Source organism: Triplophysa rosa, linkage group LG10 (assembly GCF_024868665.1).
Source record: "Triplophysa rosa linkage group LG10, Trosa_1v2, whole genome shotgun sequence".
In the NCBI taxonomy this organism is placed as follows: Eukaryota; Metazoa; Chordata; class Actinopteri; order Cypriniformes; family Nemacheilidae; genus Triplophysa; species Triplophysa rosa.
Window position 1 is genome coordinate 7,146,666 of NC_079899.1, and position 17,409 is coordinate 7,164,074.

The window sequence follows — 17,409 nt, forward strand, 5'->3', positions numbered from 1 at the left end:
ATTTGTAATGTCTTTAGAAGGGATAGACTTCACTTTCAACAGTTTATTTGTATAAATGTAAGATTCTTATTTTATATATTTTTTATATATTATTTTTGTCTAGTTATATCATATTACGGTTTTATTAAAGATTTTTGTCCCAAAGATGACATTTTCTTATTAAACTAAAAAGAGCAGGATGACAAAATCCTTCCTCAGGTTTTTTTTTCTTATTCTTAGTCATCAGCCTGAACGGTCTTCTGTCGGGTGATGATCTTATTGGCCCGCTGTCTCAAACAGCTGTCTGAAGTCAGACGTCGAGCGGTTTCTCTCAGCTCCTCAAGACCGTGAACCTCACCATGAGAGGAGGCAAATGATTGAGAGTGCTTCACTGCACACAGGGAAAAACAGAGCATATACAGAGAGGTGGTGAAGTGAGTTAATTTAGTTTAAGAAATGAAATTTAACTTTGAATATAGAGCAAAGTTGATTGTTGTGCCAGGTAATGGTTTCCCAGAATACCTTTCAACCGTTGCATGTGTCAGCTCAATGTGAAATGTATATTAACCAGATTCCCAATAGTGCTGTTACAGTATAATGTGTGGACGTGTGCACGTCCATATAACACTTACACCACTGCTGCCTGGAAGCCCGTCTCTGTATGCGGCAGCTTTTAATGCGGCGAGCAGCCGCTTTGTGCAAATACACTGCATTTTTCATGATAGCTGGTAACTTGGCCTCGATCTCTGCAGCACAGATGCATTCCTCAAAGAACTCTGGGAGCACAAAGCAAAACATTTTAGCTCAAACCCCTAACTACTGGTGGGCCATTAGTAACCCACCTGTATTATTAATTTACATTGGAATATAAGAGGCCAGGTGTTACGTTAATTAATAATTACAGATAATTAATTATAATAATGAATAATACATAATTAATTAATAAAAGATTAGTCATCAAAACTTTGAAATAACACAAATGCAAATATGCAAATTATGTAGGGACTATGTTAAAAAACACTTTGAAGTAGTCATTTTACAGTACATGGATTAGAACAATGTACAAGCATTCTCTTCAAATCAATTTAATAAGATGCATTCTGAGATGCTTGTTTAACAGTATTAAGGGGTTTCTTTTTTTGTGTGTCTTTTTTAGCTGATTTCTTTTCACAAACCAGTTCAGTCAAACCCATACAGTGGTTTAAGCTTGAGTATATGTCTCAGTACAAAACTATTACACTAATTTCCTTTTCAAATTCAGAACATTTGACTATTAAACTAATACTGTGTCAATATTGGAACACGGGCCATGGTACATATGTGGAGTATTTAGTGTACATGTTGATTAAACTCACTGCGGAGATGGCTGACATCCCCTCTCATTCTTTCATCTCTCTCACTGGTGCGTTCGACTGCATTTAGACCTTGTTCTAGATCTCGCAGGGCCTCCTCTGCCAATTTCAGCCTACACTCCAGTTCCACACGAGATTCCATTTCAGCCTGACAAACACAAAAAAGAACACATTTAGACTAACAACATATCATGTAGATTATGAAGTTCTGACATGAATGAAATACATTTTAAACTTGCAAGATCAGGAGAGGGACAAATAATCAGTTAAAGAATTTCAATTGAATTGCTTTTATCACTGAAAGGAAACACCTTCAGGTGTTAGGTTCTCACCTTCAGCTCCTCCTCAGTGTGCTGTTTGTCTGCTGTGAGCTGTATGAGGGACTGCTGGAGTGTGTGAGCTTGAGAAGAATAAAATTCTGTTTCCTGCTGCAAAACGTTGGCTCTCAGCTCATTCTCTTTTAGCCTGCAGAGGGCGACAAAGAAATCCCATTAACTATAGCAGGGAATAAACCAATTTGTGGAAGGAATTACACATTAAAGGAATAGTTTACTCCAAAATGAAAATGATGTCAAACCAATAACACATCGTGAAAACCAATATTTCCGTATTTAACAGTTCTCAGATTTGCTAAATTTCTGTTTAATTTAATGATAATAATTTAATTTAATTTAATTATTTAATTTAATCTTTTTTTCCACACACCCACTGAAGTCCTCTGGATTATTTTTTATGTTGGAGCTTTGACATTTTATGCACATGAAGTGATTTTTAAATGAGTCAAAATGAAAAAAAACTTTGTGTTCAGCTGGAAAAAGGAAAACATATATATTGAATGGCATGTGGGTACGACTTGGGTAAAGATCAAGACAATGTAATGATGGAAGAATTTTTGTTTTTGTGTAAACTATGGCAGAGATGCTGTCCTCGGAGTGTCATTTCATTGGTTTTTCATAAAAGTTTGAGAAATGTTTAGAAAATTAGCGTACAACTTTCTGCTTACTGACTATTTTTAACAATATTCTTTATACTATTATAAACCACATTGCAAGATGTAAACACTGGTCCGGAAGCACTGCTATTTCCATTTTTATTCTTATTATTAAATCTTAAAAATATTTGCATAACATTTTAAATCAGTTAAAATATACTGTTGGTTGTATTTTGTTTAAACATTTTTGTTACTGAAACAGGACCAGCGTTGAATCAGCATTGTTTACGTCATCCGAAGAGGTATGTACACGATATGCAGTGATAAATGTTTATAATGCTATGTATATTGCTGACATTCACTTTTTATGTTATATGTTAAATTCTGTGAGTGGATGTGCTTCTGATGTCATATCGTGAAAAATCACATGAATTTGTTTACAGTTTATCACTAAAGGCTAATTTGAAATTTTGCTAATATTTTTTGTAATCTAGACTTTTTATTGCACACTTGCACATTGCACATAGCATCTGGAAACTGTACATTGTAAGAAACAATAGGTTAAACCTGTAAATAACACATCTGTACACTCAAAAATCAAATCATATGTTGTTTTTTGTCTATATATTTTCACTTTTTGTATATAGTGCATTATTGTTTTTATTTAATTCTCATTTTTTCTATCTTAATGCATATTTGCACTATGTTTGCACCATGTGTACACTTTCTTCTGCACTAAGCTCCTGTCGCGAACTCAAATTCCTTGTGTGTGTAAACACATTTGGTAATAAAGCTCCTTCTGATTCTGATTATGCATATAGAATATTTGCATTTTATCCACAGTATGAGAATATATAGCTACCATACAGTGTGCTATGTGATAAGCTACAGACTGTGGCCTAGACTAAGGGACTGTGTCCACCAGGCATTTCTGCCGGCGTACAGCGTGTTTTTTCAATTGTTTCCAACGTAAAAACGCCACTTTTTTTGAAAACGCATTAGCTGGCGTTCTTTTCCACAGGCTCAGCGCTGGCACTCAGCATTTTTTTCACGCTTATCATATCGTATCATAGTAACCAATGCGCCTCCGTTTAAAAAAAACGCAGTTCAAGCGCCTGCAACCAGCGTTTTCAGCCAGCGCCTGGCTTTTTCAGCTGCATGCGTAAATGGATCTGGTGGTGGATCTGGGCCCTAAAATCTTCAAATATTCAATAAATTTTATAAACAGTGCAACTTTGTTTTTATACTGTGTATGTCATGGCTCTGCCTCACTTAGTCGTGTTTTTCTTTGTCCTGTGGCAGAGAAGTGACAAAGCCTTTGGTTATATGTGGAGAGAAACATATTATTGTCCTTTTGACAATAATATGCGTTCTCTCCGGTGTCGCCCTCTCGTTACCTCGTTAGCTTCTCCTTAGTGTTTGATCCCTGTCACCTGCCCGTCACCCTCCCTGTGTTATCATCCTTCGTTTGTTTTCCCCTTTATAAACCTTGTGTATTTCTAGTCCTGTGTCGGTTCATTGTTTCCTGCACGTAGTCTCTTGTTTATGTTCCTGTAGTTTCGTATTCCTGCCTTGTCCTGCCTTGCCCGTTTTGTTAATTGATTTGATTTATGTTGTTTAGTTCTCGTTTTTGCCCCTTGTGGGAAGTTTTTGTTTATCTTTTAAGAAGTCTTTGGTTATAGTGTTTTGTCTCCCCATTGTGGGTTTTTGTTTTATTCTTGTCTTTAAATAAACGTTTTCTGTTAAAGCATCACCACGGCTGCCTGCTATTGGGTTCTTCCAGCGTAATTCATGACAGTGTACAACAGAAAACTGTGGTGTGACTTGATTTGACTCTTGCGTAATGGTCCTTACAGCATAGCAACCATTTATGCATTTCCTACTTTTGAGGTCATTTATATCCACTGGTCTATCCAATCTTTGTCTTTTGTGTCACTACTGTTTCTGATCAATAGACTGGCTTATTCAGGGATCAATGTACATTTCCATTGCCGTGGTCTCAACACTCCATTAACTCAGCTCTCAGGCCAGACAATGGCTTTACAAATGATCAGTTCTGTGTGTAAAACAAATGCTCTGATAGAAAAAAGATCTCATAAAAAAGCTTGCCCAAAACCGACTTCTAATTGCAGAAAGGATCATTAGTAAAAAGATTTTCTCACCTTTCTTCTGCCTGTTCCTTCTCTTTAAGCAGGTTCCTCATCTGCTCCTCGATATGCTGCAGTTTCACCTGAAGCTGCACCTCTGGATGCTGGGAGTCTAAGGAGGCCTGATGATCAGTTCCCGCTTTGTTACCATCCTGCTTCCTTTCCCTCAACAGCTCAAGAGTCCGCTCTTTCTCTTGGGACAGCTCCTGAAAAGACATATCTTTCACATGAAAAATAACCCAGACTCATGGCACATTGGCAAATCAGGCCAATCAGAATTTCTAGAGATATTGTGGCCATTGAAGTCCAGTGTCTGTTGAATTTAATCAAAATCAAAACTCTAGAGTGACATAAAATCATTCAACAGCAATGTGAAAGACTATAAACATGCAAGACACATGAAAACTTATTATTAATATTATAATTATTATTATACTGTATCATTGAAACCTCATTCAGGAAATCTATATTTCCTCAATACAGTAGCCTTTCTTGTATATATGTATATATATTGCAGCAGCCACTACAAGTAAGCTAATAAAATAATTTAAACTCAAATCAATATTTCATGTCCATTAATTTATTTGTTTGTTTGTTTACTTTGTAAGCCATGCAATAAGCAGGTTAATATAGAATCTGCCAGTCATTGCAAAATAAATCCCTACGGGATGATCTAAGACTACTTTGTAGTCTGATTTCCCTGTTGTGGCTTTATTTTACCTTACATAATAATTCATTCATCTGTATAATTTAAAACTAGTATATTGATCTAAAACTAGTATGAGGATGACTTGATATTAGAATATTACTTGTTTGAATATTCCTTAATACCTCTAAAGATTTTTGCAGAAGTGTGGTGAGGCTATGAAGCTCCTCTTTCTCAGATTCTACTCCCTTCATAAACTGAGCAGTACCATCCAGATCCCTACCAACAGAGCAATAGCAAAATTCAGATGCAGCCTATGTGAATACATGGATTAAAGACCTAGCAAATACAATTTTGCATACAAATACACTTTTACACTTTATCTAATATGCTGTAAGGTATTAAAAAAAGGAAACAAACAAATAAAAAGTCTTAATTGAATGAGAGCGTTTACACTTTAATCTGTTCTTGTTCTGATCTCAGTTCTTGGATAACTTCCTCAAACTTCTGCTTTTCGTCCTCCAGCAGCTGATTCATTCTTTCAAGCTCCTAGACACACATTCACAGAACGCATTGCACATAGAAAACAGTGGCCATGTGCTTACACAGGGCAGAAGAAAATCAACTATGCACATAAAAATACACAGTTCACAAAAGACAAAAATCATGAGTTAATTTCCTGACACCACAAGGGAAAAAGGCCAAACATCATGCTCTGACACGAAGCTGACAGGCCTGTGAAATAGTACTCCTCCCTTTACCTCAAATGCTTGAATTTACACTGCTGCTATTAAAATATACTGTTACTCATTATTCCACCAAACTAAACCCTTAAACATTTTTGGGTGCAAGTTTATCATAAATAATATAACTTACCGCCTTCTGTTCTCTCTGCAAGCATAGTTCCTCAGTCTCCTCCATGAGCTTATCTAACAAAAACAAACAAATACATAATATAGATAATATTAGCATTATTAAAAAGTTGCATTTATATGAATAAGTATTGTGCTGTGATCTTTACCCAAGTATTCTTGTTTTTCCTTGGCCAGTTGTAGGCCCTGAGCTTCCAGACTCTCGATCATAGCCTCCCCCAGCTGAGCATTCTTCCAAGTGCTTAGGAGGATTCAAAATGCAAACCACGCCACAATAAGAATGGCAATACTAATGCTAGGCCACAATCTCACGTAGCACATTAATAGCCTCAAATATGCCTTTTAAAAACATTTTAAAACAAATCTAATTACTTTTAAGAATGCCTTAACTTGAAGCAACTACACATGTTGTTTAAACATACACAGTGGTATAGTTGGAGACAGGGTGGCATCACTCACACTTTTCCGGACTCCTGCAGCATCTCCACCCACTGACTCTGTTCTGACTCCGATTCAGCAGCGAAAACAATGTTTCCCTGAACAGTATAAGCAGAAAAAAATCTTAGAGTTTGTTTGTCAACATTGAAGTATAATTCCATATGAAGATTCAGATGATACAAAAAGGGTGCATATTGCTAAAAACAGTGCAATTACATCAAAAACTATAGAAAAATTATATTTTACAGTAAAGTCCTCATGGTTGATAACAAGGGCAAACGGCATGCCTTGATCTTCTTTTGGCTCAATGACACATCCACCTAATGGGATAACGCCCTTATCAGGAGATATAAACAGAAATATGTTAATAATGTGTACATGTAAATCTGTAAATTGTATGTATATCAAACGGGCCTGTTCTCTCTCTCTATGGTACACTATATGAATACGCTGGTATATTTAACAATGCAATATAATTCATTTTTAATTAATATAAATATAAAATATAATATAAAATCAATTCAACAACAAATGTATTTTTACATAAATAAATAAAATAATTTGGCAAAACATTCAGAAAACAGTCAAACATGGTTAAGGATATGCCATATTGCGCGACATTTTTCAGTAATGATAAAGAATTGCCATTTGCCATTCGTTTGTTTGTACGTTCATCAATTCATTCATTCACAATTTAATTTTTGAGTTAAAAATTGTTATTAAAATTTTAATGACATATTTATACACACATGATTAATACATGATGATGTATTGAGCCTATTTACTTAGTTCCATGTGCACTTAACAGAATTGCATACACAGGCAATAGAAATACAAAATCAATATGTTCTTGTGGAATGTAACCAATGTAAATGGTGCGTGTGTGTGCGTTCATGTTTGTATATCCCTGTGGGGACCTAAACCTGAATACACACCAACACATGGGGACTCTGTCACCGTGGGGACCAAAATTGAGGTCCCCAGGGGCAAAAAAGCTAATAAATTGTACAGAACAATATTTCTTACAAATCTAAAAATGCAAAAAGTGTTCTATGATCTTTAGGTTTAGGGATAGGGTTAGGGATAGGGGATAGAATATACAGTTTGTACAGTATAAAAACATTACGCCTATGGACTGTCCCCACGGGGATAGTCAACCAAAGCGTGTGCGTGTGTGTGTGTGTGCGCGTGTGTGTGTGCGTGCTTGTGTGTGTACCTTAGGGTGAATGTTGAAGTAACGATTTGTCTCAAAGTTTTTTTTCTCATTTTCTGCATAATATAGCAGGAAGCTATCCTTGATGATGAAAAATCTGTTACAGAAGCAGAAACGTATTTATAATATTGCACAAAACCAAAAGTAACACACAACCATAACAGATAACAAATATACTGCGATCACAAAGTTTATCTTAAATCCATTACTGATCGTTTATGATTAACTTTCTAAATAATCATAAAAGCTAGAAGTTCCTATGACAGTACAGTACTGATTTGATAAAGATGATATAACTGTGTACCATCTATAAATTGATCTTGCGTGTCCTAAACTCACCAACAGTACAGAACATTCTCATAGATCTAACTTACTCTGATCTAACTTACTGCTTACAGGCACATTTAATGCATCTCTGTTCGGTAAGCTGCTGTATATAATGATGGGTTCCTGGATATTGCCAAAGCTATAAAAGCTTTTAAACTGCATTACAACACAAAGCAACACACAAAATATACTGTTCTAAATTTAACACATACATTTCCCTGTGAAGCAGAAACAGCAATGAAATCATAAAATGTAACGCTCTTTATGACTTACTATGTTGTCAATATACAAACATTAGGGTACAGTGATGCAAAACGTTTTCATATAATTCTGAAATTATTTTCATAATTTAACAACTTTTTTTAATGAAAATGTCATATCAGCCCAAACATTTGTTTGAAACTTTGACATCACAAATCACTATCAGCATTCACTCATGCAACCAAACTTCCTGTCATCAGTTTTGGTTACCACTGTCACAACACTTTCAGCATAAAACACCTCATTATTTTCGAAAACCACAATAAAATATATGTTGAAAGTATATGTTTAAAAAAGAGATGGGAGTTGTAAATCCATACTAAATGCAATAACTAATTTATTCCCCCCAAAAAACAATATTCCAATAATTCTTACTTTTTAAATGGATTGTACAATATTCACAAAATTACCTGCGGGCCCACTTTGCTGAGGGCCTCCCGAAAGGTCTCTTCCACAGAACCCCATGCAGTTGCACTTTAGTGCTGATGTCCAGAGTGTCTGAGTCAGCTTGCTCCATGGAGGTCCGGGGCGAGAGTTGGGAGGGTTTGGACGAGGAGAACATAGCAGACACTCTGACAGGAAATGGGGGACGAAGAGATGTGGTGAAATGTCAATATAGTTAAAATAACCGCATATAAACGCTCCAGTAATCCCCCACATACATCGATCAAACAAAGCATGTGAGCGTATCCTCCAGTAGTTCAACAATATGGAATGATGTATCTGCCAATAGAGGCATCAGCTGGTATGCAGCAATGTGGAAATAAAATCAGAAAGGGAGGGAGGGATTGGAGAGGGTTAGACCAAGAGGCTTTGGAATAGTGTTTTTTTAATCTGAGCGATGTCAATGCAATATTTTAAAAGCTATTAATTTATTTAGATTACCTCACTCATGGTGTCTGATCTTTCTGGATTTGTGAATCTAGACCTCGTTTTTACATAAAAAGAGAGCATTTTTATGTAATTTTTAAATTTCATTTGCACTGAAGTAAAACTTCAGTATTTTTTTTAAAGCAACTCTATAGAGAACTTTTGCTTATGGTTCCCACATGATAAGCGCAATTGTCTGTTATCAGTGTCGTAAATACTGTCGCTGTATAAGATTCCCCGTGGACAATCCAATACACGTGAATTTGTTGACAAAAGAGAAACCGCTGTTACATCATGTCATAAACAGTGTGTAGTGAGGAAGGCGGGACGAGAGCCGTGGGGCAGGAAGGCGGGGCCGGTGGCGTGAGTGATAATGAGTATCAGCTGTACGCGCACCGGTCTCGTGTGCCTCACGGAGGAGCTCGGGAGCATAAGAGGACGAGTGACGGGACTGCCGACGAGAAAGGACCAGGCCCGGAAGTTGTTAAGTTCTGTTTACGTTTGTGTGGCCGGCAGTCGTCCATGAGGGGCTGCCGGCCTGTTTTAATGCTGTTTATTTATTTTTGTTTAAATGTTCGCGGGTTCCCACCTCCTTCCTTCCCTTCTATTGAACTGTATTACATTGGTGCCGAAACCCGGGAGGAAGGAGGGACATGCTGTCAAAGAGTCCTCGTCGCTGAGTGGGATCGCGGTGCTGCGGAGTTCGGGCAGCGCAGAGGAGGGAAGTCCGCGAGTGGCTGCCCGAGGCGGTGGTGCTGGATCGTCGGTCGAGTGGGACGAAGACCTCGCGACCGTCCTCGTGGGCCGAGGTGGGATGGTTGCCGTCCGGGAGGGAGCCAAGGGTCTGCGCCGTTTGCCTTGGGCCGGAGCCTGCTGCCATCCTCCAGGAAGGGGAGGAGCAGGGAACGGGAGACCCGCTGCCCTCAGCCGGAGGAGCCATCGCCGGCCGCCAGGAGGCGGAGGAGGATCGGGATGTCCACCAAGCATCCAGTACCACCGCATGGTACTGCGAAGAATAGCCTCTCGGCTGGCTGAGGACCGAACGACAGCGTGTTGGGGAACCAGACTTTTTTTTTTTTTCCTCTGTCCCCTTTCTCGTCCCTGTCGCTCGGGGTGCTCCCGGCTCCGTTCTCTCATCTCGTCGGTGCGTACCCCCAAGCACTGGGGCTCTCAAGGGGGGGCCCCCGGGGGGGAGTAAGCACAGGCGCGGTGGTACCCCCCGGCCTGTGAGGGGCGATGGGGGTATGTAGTGAGGAAGGTGGGACAAGAACCGTGGGGCAGGAAGGCGGGGCCGGTGGCGTGAGTGATAATGAGTATCAGCTGTATGCACATCAGTCTCGCATGCCTCACGGGGGAGCTCGGGAGCATAAGAGGACGAGCGACGGGACTGCCGACGAGAGAGGACCGGGCCCGGAAGTTGTTAAGTTTTGTTTATGTTCGTGTGGCCGGCAGTCGTCCATGAGGGGCTGCCGGCCTGTTTTAATGCTGTTTATTTATTTTTTATTAAATATTTTTAAATGTTCGCCGGTTCCCGCCTCCTTCCTTCCCTTCTATTGAACTGTATTACACAGTGCATGTACTAAAGCACTCCTTTGGCTCCAGCGGGGTATACTACTGGGCTATACTAATAGATCAAACTAGATACTAAGGTAGCATCTGGTTGTTAGCCGTTAGTGCATGGCGTGCTAGCTACATAGTATAGTTACTATAGATACCGATAATAATAGTCTACGTGCATGAACTAAGGAATCAGCAACTTTTGACCATAAAACATTTATTGTGGTTTGGTAGTAATTGTTTACAAGCATAACACTAAATTTGTGACGAGGCACGATCATGCTATGTAAGCTATTGAGACCCGGCAACATCACATTATCTCTAGTCTACCTTACGGTTATAAATTGTGAACCAGTAACGTTAGTGCGCCAATAAACAACCTGAGCACAGCCTAATAACTAATAAGATCAAAAGTACAGGACAGTTAGAAAAAAACTAGATAGTAAATTTTCTAAAGAAACTGTGAGTGATGCTTTCGTGGCAAACCGCGGAACTCGGCACTAGGGTGATGACACTTTAAGTACTAATGAATCTAACCAACCCCCATGACTCTAAGATGCTCTGATACAGAGATATAGGTCTTGCTAAACGGTTGCTAGGCTAATGTGTTTGGTTGCTATGGGCGTGGCTTGGCATCTGCCAACTGATGATGCTTCAAGCCACAAGTGAAACAAACCAACTCCCATGTCTCTGCGATGTTCCTATGCATAGATATAGGTTTTGCTAAACGGTTGCTAGGCTAACCTGTTTGGTTGCTATGGGCATGGCTTAGCATGTGCTAATTGATGATGCTCTAAGCTATGAGTGAAACGAACCCACCCCCGTGTCTCTACGATGTTCTGATGCAGAGATATAGGTGTTGCTAAATGGTTGCTAGGCTAACATGTTTGGTTGCTATGGGTGTGGCTTGGCATCTGCACTTGATAATACTCTAAGCTATGAGTGAAACAAACCAACCCCGTGTCTCTATGATGTTCTGATGCAGAGATATAGGTGTAGCTAAATGGTTGCTAGGCTAACCTGTTTGGTTGCTATGGGCGTGGCTTGGCATCTGTACTTGATAATACTCTAACCTATGAGTGAAACGAACCAACCCCCGTGTCTCTATGATGTTCTGATGCAGCGATATAGGTGTAGCTAAATAGTTGCTAGGCTAACCTGTTTGGTTGCTATGGGCGTGGCTTGGCATGGCATCTGCAATTGATAATACTCTAAGCTATGAGTCAAACAAACTAAACTCCATGTCTCTACGATGTTCTGATGCAGAGAAATAGGTTTTGCTAAACGGTTGCTAGGATAACCTGTTTGGTTGCTATGGGCGTGGCTTAGCATGTGCTAATTGATGATGCTCTAAGCTATGAGTGTAAAGAACCAACCCCCGTGTCTCTACGATGTTCTGATGCAGAGATATAGGTATTGCTAAACGGTTGCTAGGCTGACATGTTTTGTTGCTATGGGCGTGGCTTAGAAGCTTCATGATGATCCTGGGACACTGATTGTTTGCCTGAGTAAAACGAGCCCACCCCCTTGTCTCTATGACACTGTGTTGCAAAGATATCCACCTGAACCTTTTTATAATGGGAGTCTATGGGATCGGTTGCTAGGTTGCTATAAATGGTTGCTATGGGCGTGGCTTAATAGCTTCAAGATGATCCTGTGACACTGATTGGTTGTGTGAGTCAAATGTTCCCACCCCTTGTCTCTATGACACTGTGTTGCAAAGATATCCACATGGACTTTTTATAATGGGAGTCTATGGGGTCGGTTGCTAGGTTGCTGTAAATGGTTGCTATGGGCGTGGCTTAATAACTTAATAATGATCATGTCACACTGATTGGTAGCCTGAGTAAAATGAGCCCACCCCCTTGTCTCTAAGTGGTTGTACTGCTAAGATATTCAACACGGGACGTTTTACGCCTTATATGGGCATGCTTCCTGTGACTGGGAAATTTTGGGAGGCTCTTACACCCCAGGGGTACAACTTACACCCCATTGTGAGTGATGTTCTTACAGAGCCTGATAGCCTCTTCAAATCGTGTATTTTTTCATGTTTCTACGATATCCTCACTCGGCTACGACCCGTCAAAGTTGGGCACAATGTTAAGTCAATGGGATTTTTCGGGTTTTTATTCGCCCACCCTATCACACCCCCTCCACCCGATCGCTTCCAAAAGTCATCACACACCATTCCTCAATGGGCAGCTCGATTTGATGTAACATTCATGGGTCCAAAGCGAAAAAATAACGCGTGAATATATAGGTATCTAGGTTTTGAAAGGGAGTCTATGGGCGCCATTATAAGTACACAGACATTTTGGGAGGCTCTCATACCCCAGGGGTGCCACTTACACCCCATTGTGAGTGATGTTCTTATAGAGTCTGATAACCCCTTCAAATCGTGTAGTCAATGGGATTTTTCGGGTGGTTTTTCTCCCCCCATCGCACCACCCGATCACTTATAAAAGTCATAGCACAGCATTCCCGAATAGGCCCGTCGATGTGATGTATTCATTCATGGGTCTACGTCAAAAGCTGCGGGACAAGTAGCGTGCCAAACTTTTGGCGGAACAAGAATAATTATAAGAAGTATGTATGTTCGAATAACAATAGTTATGCTTTTTCAAAGCATCACTAATTACATATGTAACCGGGTCACAAATTTAATCCTAGAAACCTCTAAAACTAATTGATCCCTAGGAGGGGTATGGGTTATCCGATCCTTTTTAGTCGCTGTTAGAAATGTTACGCTGGCCCTTTAAGAGGTGATAATGAGCTGAGGAGTCTTGCTCTTGTGTTCCTCCGGTGAGCAGCGCGCTTGATCAGGCAGCTCGAACAGTGCTCGCGGGGTAAAGAAGGGATGCTTTTGAAGAGCGTAAGTGACTCAATGTTATAAAATCAGTGTAAAATTCTAGCGTATTGTGTGTTTAACTTGCGGTACCAGCATTAATATGTGGTTATTTTGCTGAATTAAGAGTGTAGAAAGTGTTTCATAAGGCCCTCGTGTGTGCTCCAGGAACCGTGAGACACATCAAGAGTGAGTGTTTTTAATTTGTTTATTTCTCTTGTAAGAAAACTGTTTGTTGGTCATGTGTATGCATGTTCTGTGGGAATGTGTACAAAATGGTGTAATCTGAATGTAATCGGGTTCTAAATGTTCATACGGAGTTTTGTACTTTGTCTGCTATGCTATATACAGGAAAGAGGCGAGTTTGTCACATGCTGTGTTAGTGTGTTGTGCACCAGCGTGAAGAAACAACAGTGAGTTGTTATTAATTCATTTGTATGGTTGTGTAATATGCTTGTGTACAGTGTTACTGAAGCAATTATTAGTTAAATGGGGAATTCATGTTTAACATGTGCGTAATATATCGACCATTCTGAAGAGTTGAATATGTTGTGGAGATTTTACTTTCATGTATTTCTGATGGAATTGCAGCAGCTTACTTTTTGTTTTGACACTCTTGTTTGTCTATTTTCCAGCAGGCTGCTACCGTTGTCTATGTTAGCCGTACATTATTCGATTGTGGTAATCCACGCCCTCTCTCTGATTCCCAAATTGTACCAAAATTAACGCTGCACAGATTAAAGTGTAGTCTGGAATAAAAGACCCCTTTTTGACTTTTCATCCTGTGTCCGGTGCCATTGCTTTTGCACGGTCCTGGCCACACATATAAGACTTTCAAATACAGTAGCAGGAAGACTAGGTATCCATCTGTTTTGCTACCCGTTGCGTCATGCAGCTCGCTCCACCGAATGTAAGTCCGTCAGATATTGATTCGTGTTCGATTACTCTATCTCTTTTCCTCTTTGTTTTTTTTGCTGGCTCTGCCATGGTGATGGTTTGGAGACTTGCGTTAAACTAGATCATTTCGTCTTATTGTTAGCTGTTGGCTAGCTTCACCCAGGCTACGAGTAAAACGTGACATACCGTAAAGCAGGTGATGGGCGGGGCTTGTGTGCCTACCCGCACACCAAAGTTACAAGTGTGATTTCAGCCGATAGAGGGCTGCTTAGGTAGCAGCAGGGGCGTAGCTACATGGTGGCCACGGGTGGCGACGGCTACCCCTGAATGATGGACGGCCACCTATCTGGCCACCTCTGTTGTGCGAAGCAGTTTTAAGATGTTTGTCGGAGTTTACGGAGTGCGTATGCATTGAAAGTAATGCGAGACCATTACTCTCGCGTTATTATGATGTCATACGCTGACGCACTGACGCAAACAGTCTGAGCGCTATAGCTGAACAGCTGCTAACCACTTCGTGACAGTGTACTGTCTGTGTACCATGGAAGTTCATCACGAGCAGAAGGATCAGGTCAGTAAAAGCAGTCTTGTTTAACTGGATTTCATTCATTAATTACATTTTCGCAAACGTTTAAGTTGGGGTTCTGCAATGATTATTTTCTATTAAAAAAAGCTAACTTACTGCAAATGATAGCTAGCAAATTATTTAAAAATAATGTTAGCACTTGAAAGCATTGCAAATAAATGGTTTACTTTACGTTCTTTGTGTATGCTTTTGACCAGCAAACTATGTGTAATTGAAGAATTGGTGTAAATTACAGTAGAAGTTAAAGAATTTCTGTCTGTAAGGATTTTTTGGGTCACCCTAATAAAATCACTGGGTCTTACCTGGCCACCTCTAAAAAAAAAGTTCTGGCTATGCCCCTGGGTAGCAGCGGCAGTAAAATCCGTCCAGTTAAGAGTTGTCCTACCACTAAAATAATTTTAGAGAGATTATTTTAAAGTCGTAAAACTCCCAAGTGTTGCTTTTAATACCGGATATATTTTGGAACTGAATTCCATAGAATACGCTGCCCTAATAAGATATACTGTAAGTCTTAATAGGGCAGTAGGTGTTTTATCAAGAATGTCAAGATAAGTTTGTTTCATACTTACTGAAAACAAGTCATGCATGTTTGTTGATTCACTTTAAGTATTTACACACAGTCTGTTTGTCTCTTAACAAAAAAGTTTAGCTTTAAAAAAAGTTTAGCTTTAAAATGTATAATATTTTTATGCCCCACATATGAGGCATCAAAATTATTTTAGTAGACCATTGGTTCTCAGCTCTGGCCCTGGATACCTGCAGTTACTGCACATTTTGTTATGACTCGGAGAGGAACAAAAGGTTCGGAGACTCAATTGCGGGTAATGAAACAGATTTTATTTGTAATAGTCCAACAGAATCACCAGGCGACACCAGCCTTGAGAACAGGAACCACGTGAGTCCGTGGAGAGCTAGCTCGACCCGACGGCACTCACGGTGAGAAACAGCGGACAAATTACGAATGGGGAATCCTGGCTCCTCCGAGGTGCACGCTCAGCGGGGAGAAGGCTCGACCCTTGCCAGAATCCGAACAGCAGAGGCGATCGCTGGAGAAGTGGTGTCGGGTAGTGCAGAGAGCAGTGGTCCGAGATGCCAATGGGTACTGAGGGACACAGGAGTAGATGACAGAGAAGCAAAAGGCACTGGAGCAATATGAAGAAACAAACAAAACTAAGACAAGATAACTAAGACAAGACTTGAGATAGCAGTACTAGAACACGCTAGACTGAGGCAGTCAGAGCTGGCAATAACACGCAACGGTCTGACACAAGACAAAAGAACAAGAGGGATTAAATAGAGGGGACCTAATCAGTGGGGAATGAACAACAGGTGAATAATAATGAGCCAGGGGGGACTGCTAATTAGGGACGAGCTACAGGAGTGTAGATGATGAGGTGATGGAAACCCTGTGAGGGGAAGCCTGAAGGGGAGACACGGGGGCGGGGCTAGTGACGTAGACACTAAACACGTGGAGAGCCGTCAAGACGGTTCCACAAGAGTTTGACAAAACAAAACAAACACTCACACAAGACAAAAAGGCCACGACAAGACTGAGATCATGACACATTTTGTATGTTTTTTTTTAATGTGATTTGTACAGTTCAATGTACATAAAACCTACACAAGCAAGGTAAGTCTTTAAGGGAAAAAATGTGACTGACTTCACACCGACCAAGAATCAGTGCTGCAGACAACTCAGTTATGTCATTTGTAATATGTAATGTGCACAGCTCATTGTATGTAAACTAATTTCAGTTTAACTTGTAAATATTAACTTTCAGTTTTTAAATTCAAAATACATTGCTTATCCATGTAGGCTATTATGCTTCATCTGACAATGTATCTCAGGGGATATGCACATATCAAAATGTGCTACGTAACAGCATGAACAACATAGGTTTTTAGAATTTTTGTGTTATCTGACATTAGTTTTCAGATGTGTTGTTTTTCTTTTCGATTTACCTTGTTTTCAGATTTTGTATTTTATTTTAAATATTATCTGTCATTAGTGTGCCCTGAACCAGGTTAACAGATTACTTTATATTTCTCTAAAAACATCAAAATTGTCTTGTCACGCTGTGTACACAACTTTTTGATTCTCATTACCAATGCAGGTAGGCTAGTTTTCTACATATTAAAATTGTTACATGTATAACTTTCTATTAAAATATAATTCATGACTGTCTAATGATGTATGATTAATAAAAACTTGGCATCTCTTTTTTAGCAAAACATGCTTTTGGATTTACAGTTTTTAAATGGTTATGGTAATGAGATTTTAAGGCCTTTATTGTAAAATAAATACAAATTGTGTTAAACTATCAGTACAAGTTTTTAAATTAATGCTTTTATCATGTCATACATTGTTTTTAATTAATTAAAAGGACATTTGATGATCCAAATGTTTTTAAGAAAATCATTCGTATCAATCGTCAATCATCAATGGTATTAAGACCTCCATGGGCCCCGGGGCTATGAATTACCACAG

At 39.6% G+C, this 17,409-nt stretch overlaps 1 protein-coding gene and 1 long non-coding RNA gene across 5 annotated transcripts; one reads left to right on the forward strand and one right to left on the reverse strand.

Annotated features, from left to right (window-relative positions):
* On the reverse strand, window positions 1–8,897 carry plekhd1 (pleckstrin homology domain containing, family D (with coiled-coil domains) member 1). 3 transcript variants are annotated; one of them, XM_057344241.1, is made up of 14 exons: window positions 8,829–8,897; window positions 8,577–8,738; window positions 7,582–7,675; window positions 6,612–6,701; window positions 6,387–6,463; window positions 6,077–6,168; window positions 5,932–5,984; window positions 5,510–5,604; window positions 5,241–5,334; window positions 4,425–4,615; window positions 1,664–1,796; window positions 1,335–1,479; window positions 612–755; window positions 4–370 (listed from the first exon to the last, which is right to left on the reverse strand). In XM_057344241.1, exons 2-14 carry the CDS (start codon window positions 8,726–8,728, stop codon window positions 216–218), a joined length of 1,515 nt encoding a protein of 504 aa, XP_057200224.1. In that variant the 5' UTR covers window positions 8,729–8,738; window positions 8,829–8,897; the 3' UTR covers window positions 4–215. The 3 variants fall into 3 exon arrangements, with proteins under 3 accessions (XP_057200225.1, XP_057200224.1, XP_057200223.1); XM_057344240.1 differs by lacking the exon at window positions 8,829–8,897 and having other exon boundaries at window positions 8,577–8,809; XM_057344242.1 differs by lacking the exons at window positions 5,241–5,334; window positions 5,510–5,604; window positions 8,829–8,897 and having other exon boundaries at window positions 1–370; window positions 8,577–8,809.
* Window positions 8,898–13,309: 4,412 nt separating this feature from the next.
* LOC130560461 (uncharacterized) lies at window positions 13,310–17,198 on the forward strand. Of its 2 annotated transcripts, XR_008963684.1 has the most exons (4): window positions 13,310–13,465; window positions 13,566–13,627; window positions 13,790–13,851; window positions 14,074–17,198. It is a non-coding gene; the product is annotated as an uncharacterized LOC130560461 (long non-coding RNA). The 2 variants fall into 2 exon arrangements; XR_008963683.1 differs by having other exon boundaries at window positions 13,790–17,198.
* Window positions 17,199–17,409: the final 211 nt, after the last annotated feature.

Bases quoted from the DNA above. Each gene is read 5' to 3' on its own strand.
- plekhd1 (XM_057344241.1), bottom strand. From the start codon at position 8,728: ATGTTCTCCTCGTCCAAACCCTCCCAACTCTCGCCCCGGACCTCCATG. The intron at 5,985-6,076 runs GTAAAGATCACA...TGTTTTTGTTAG, and splicing joins GGAAAAACAAGAATACTTGG to ATAAGCTCATGGAGGAGACT. The intron at 5,605-5,931 runs GTAAGTTATATT...ATGTGTGTCTAG, and splicing joins TGCAGAGAGAACAGAAGGCG to GAGCTTGAAAGAATGAATCA.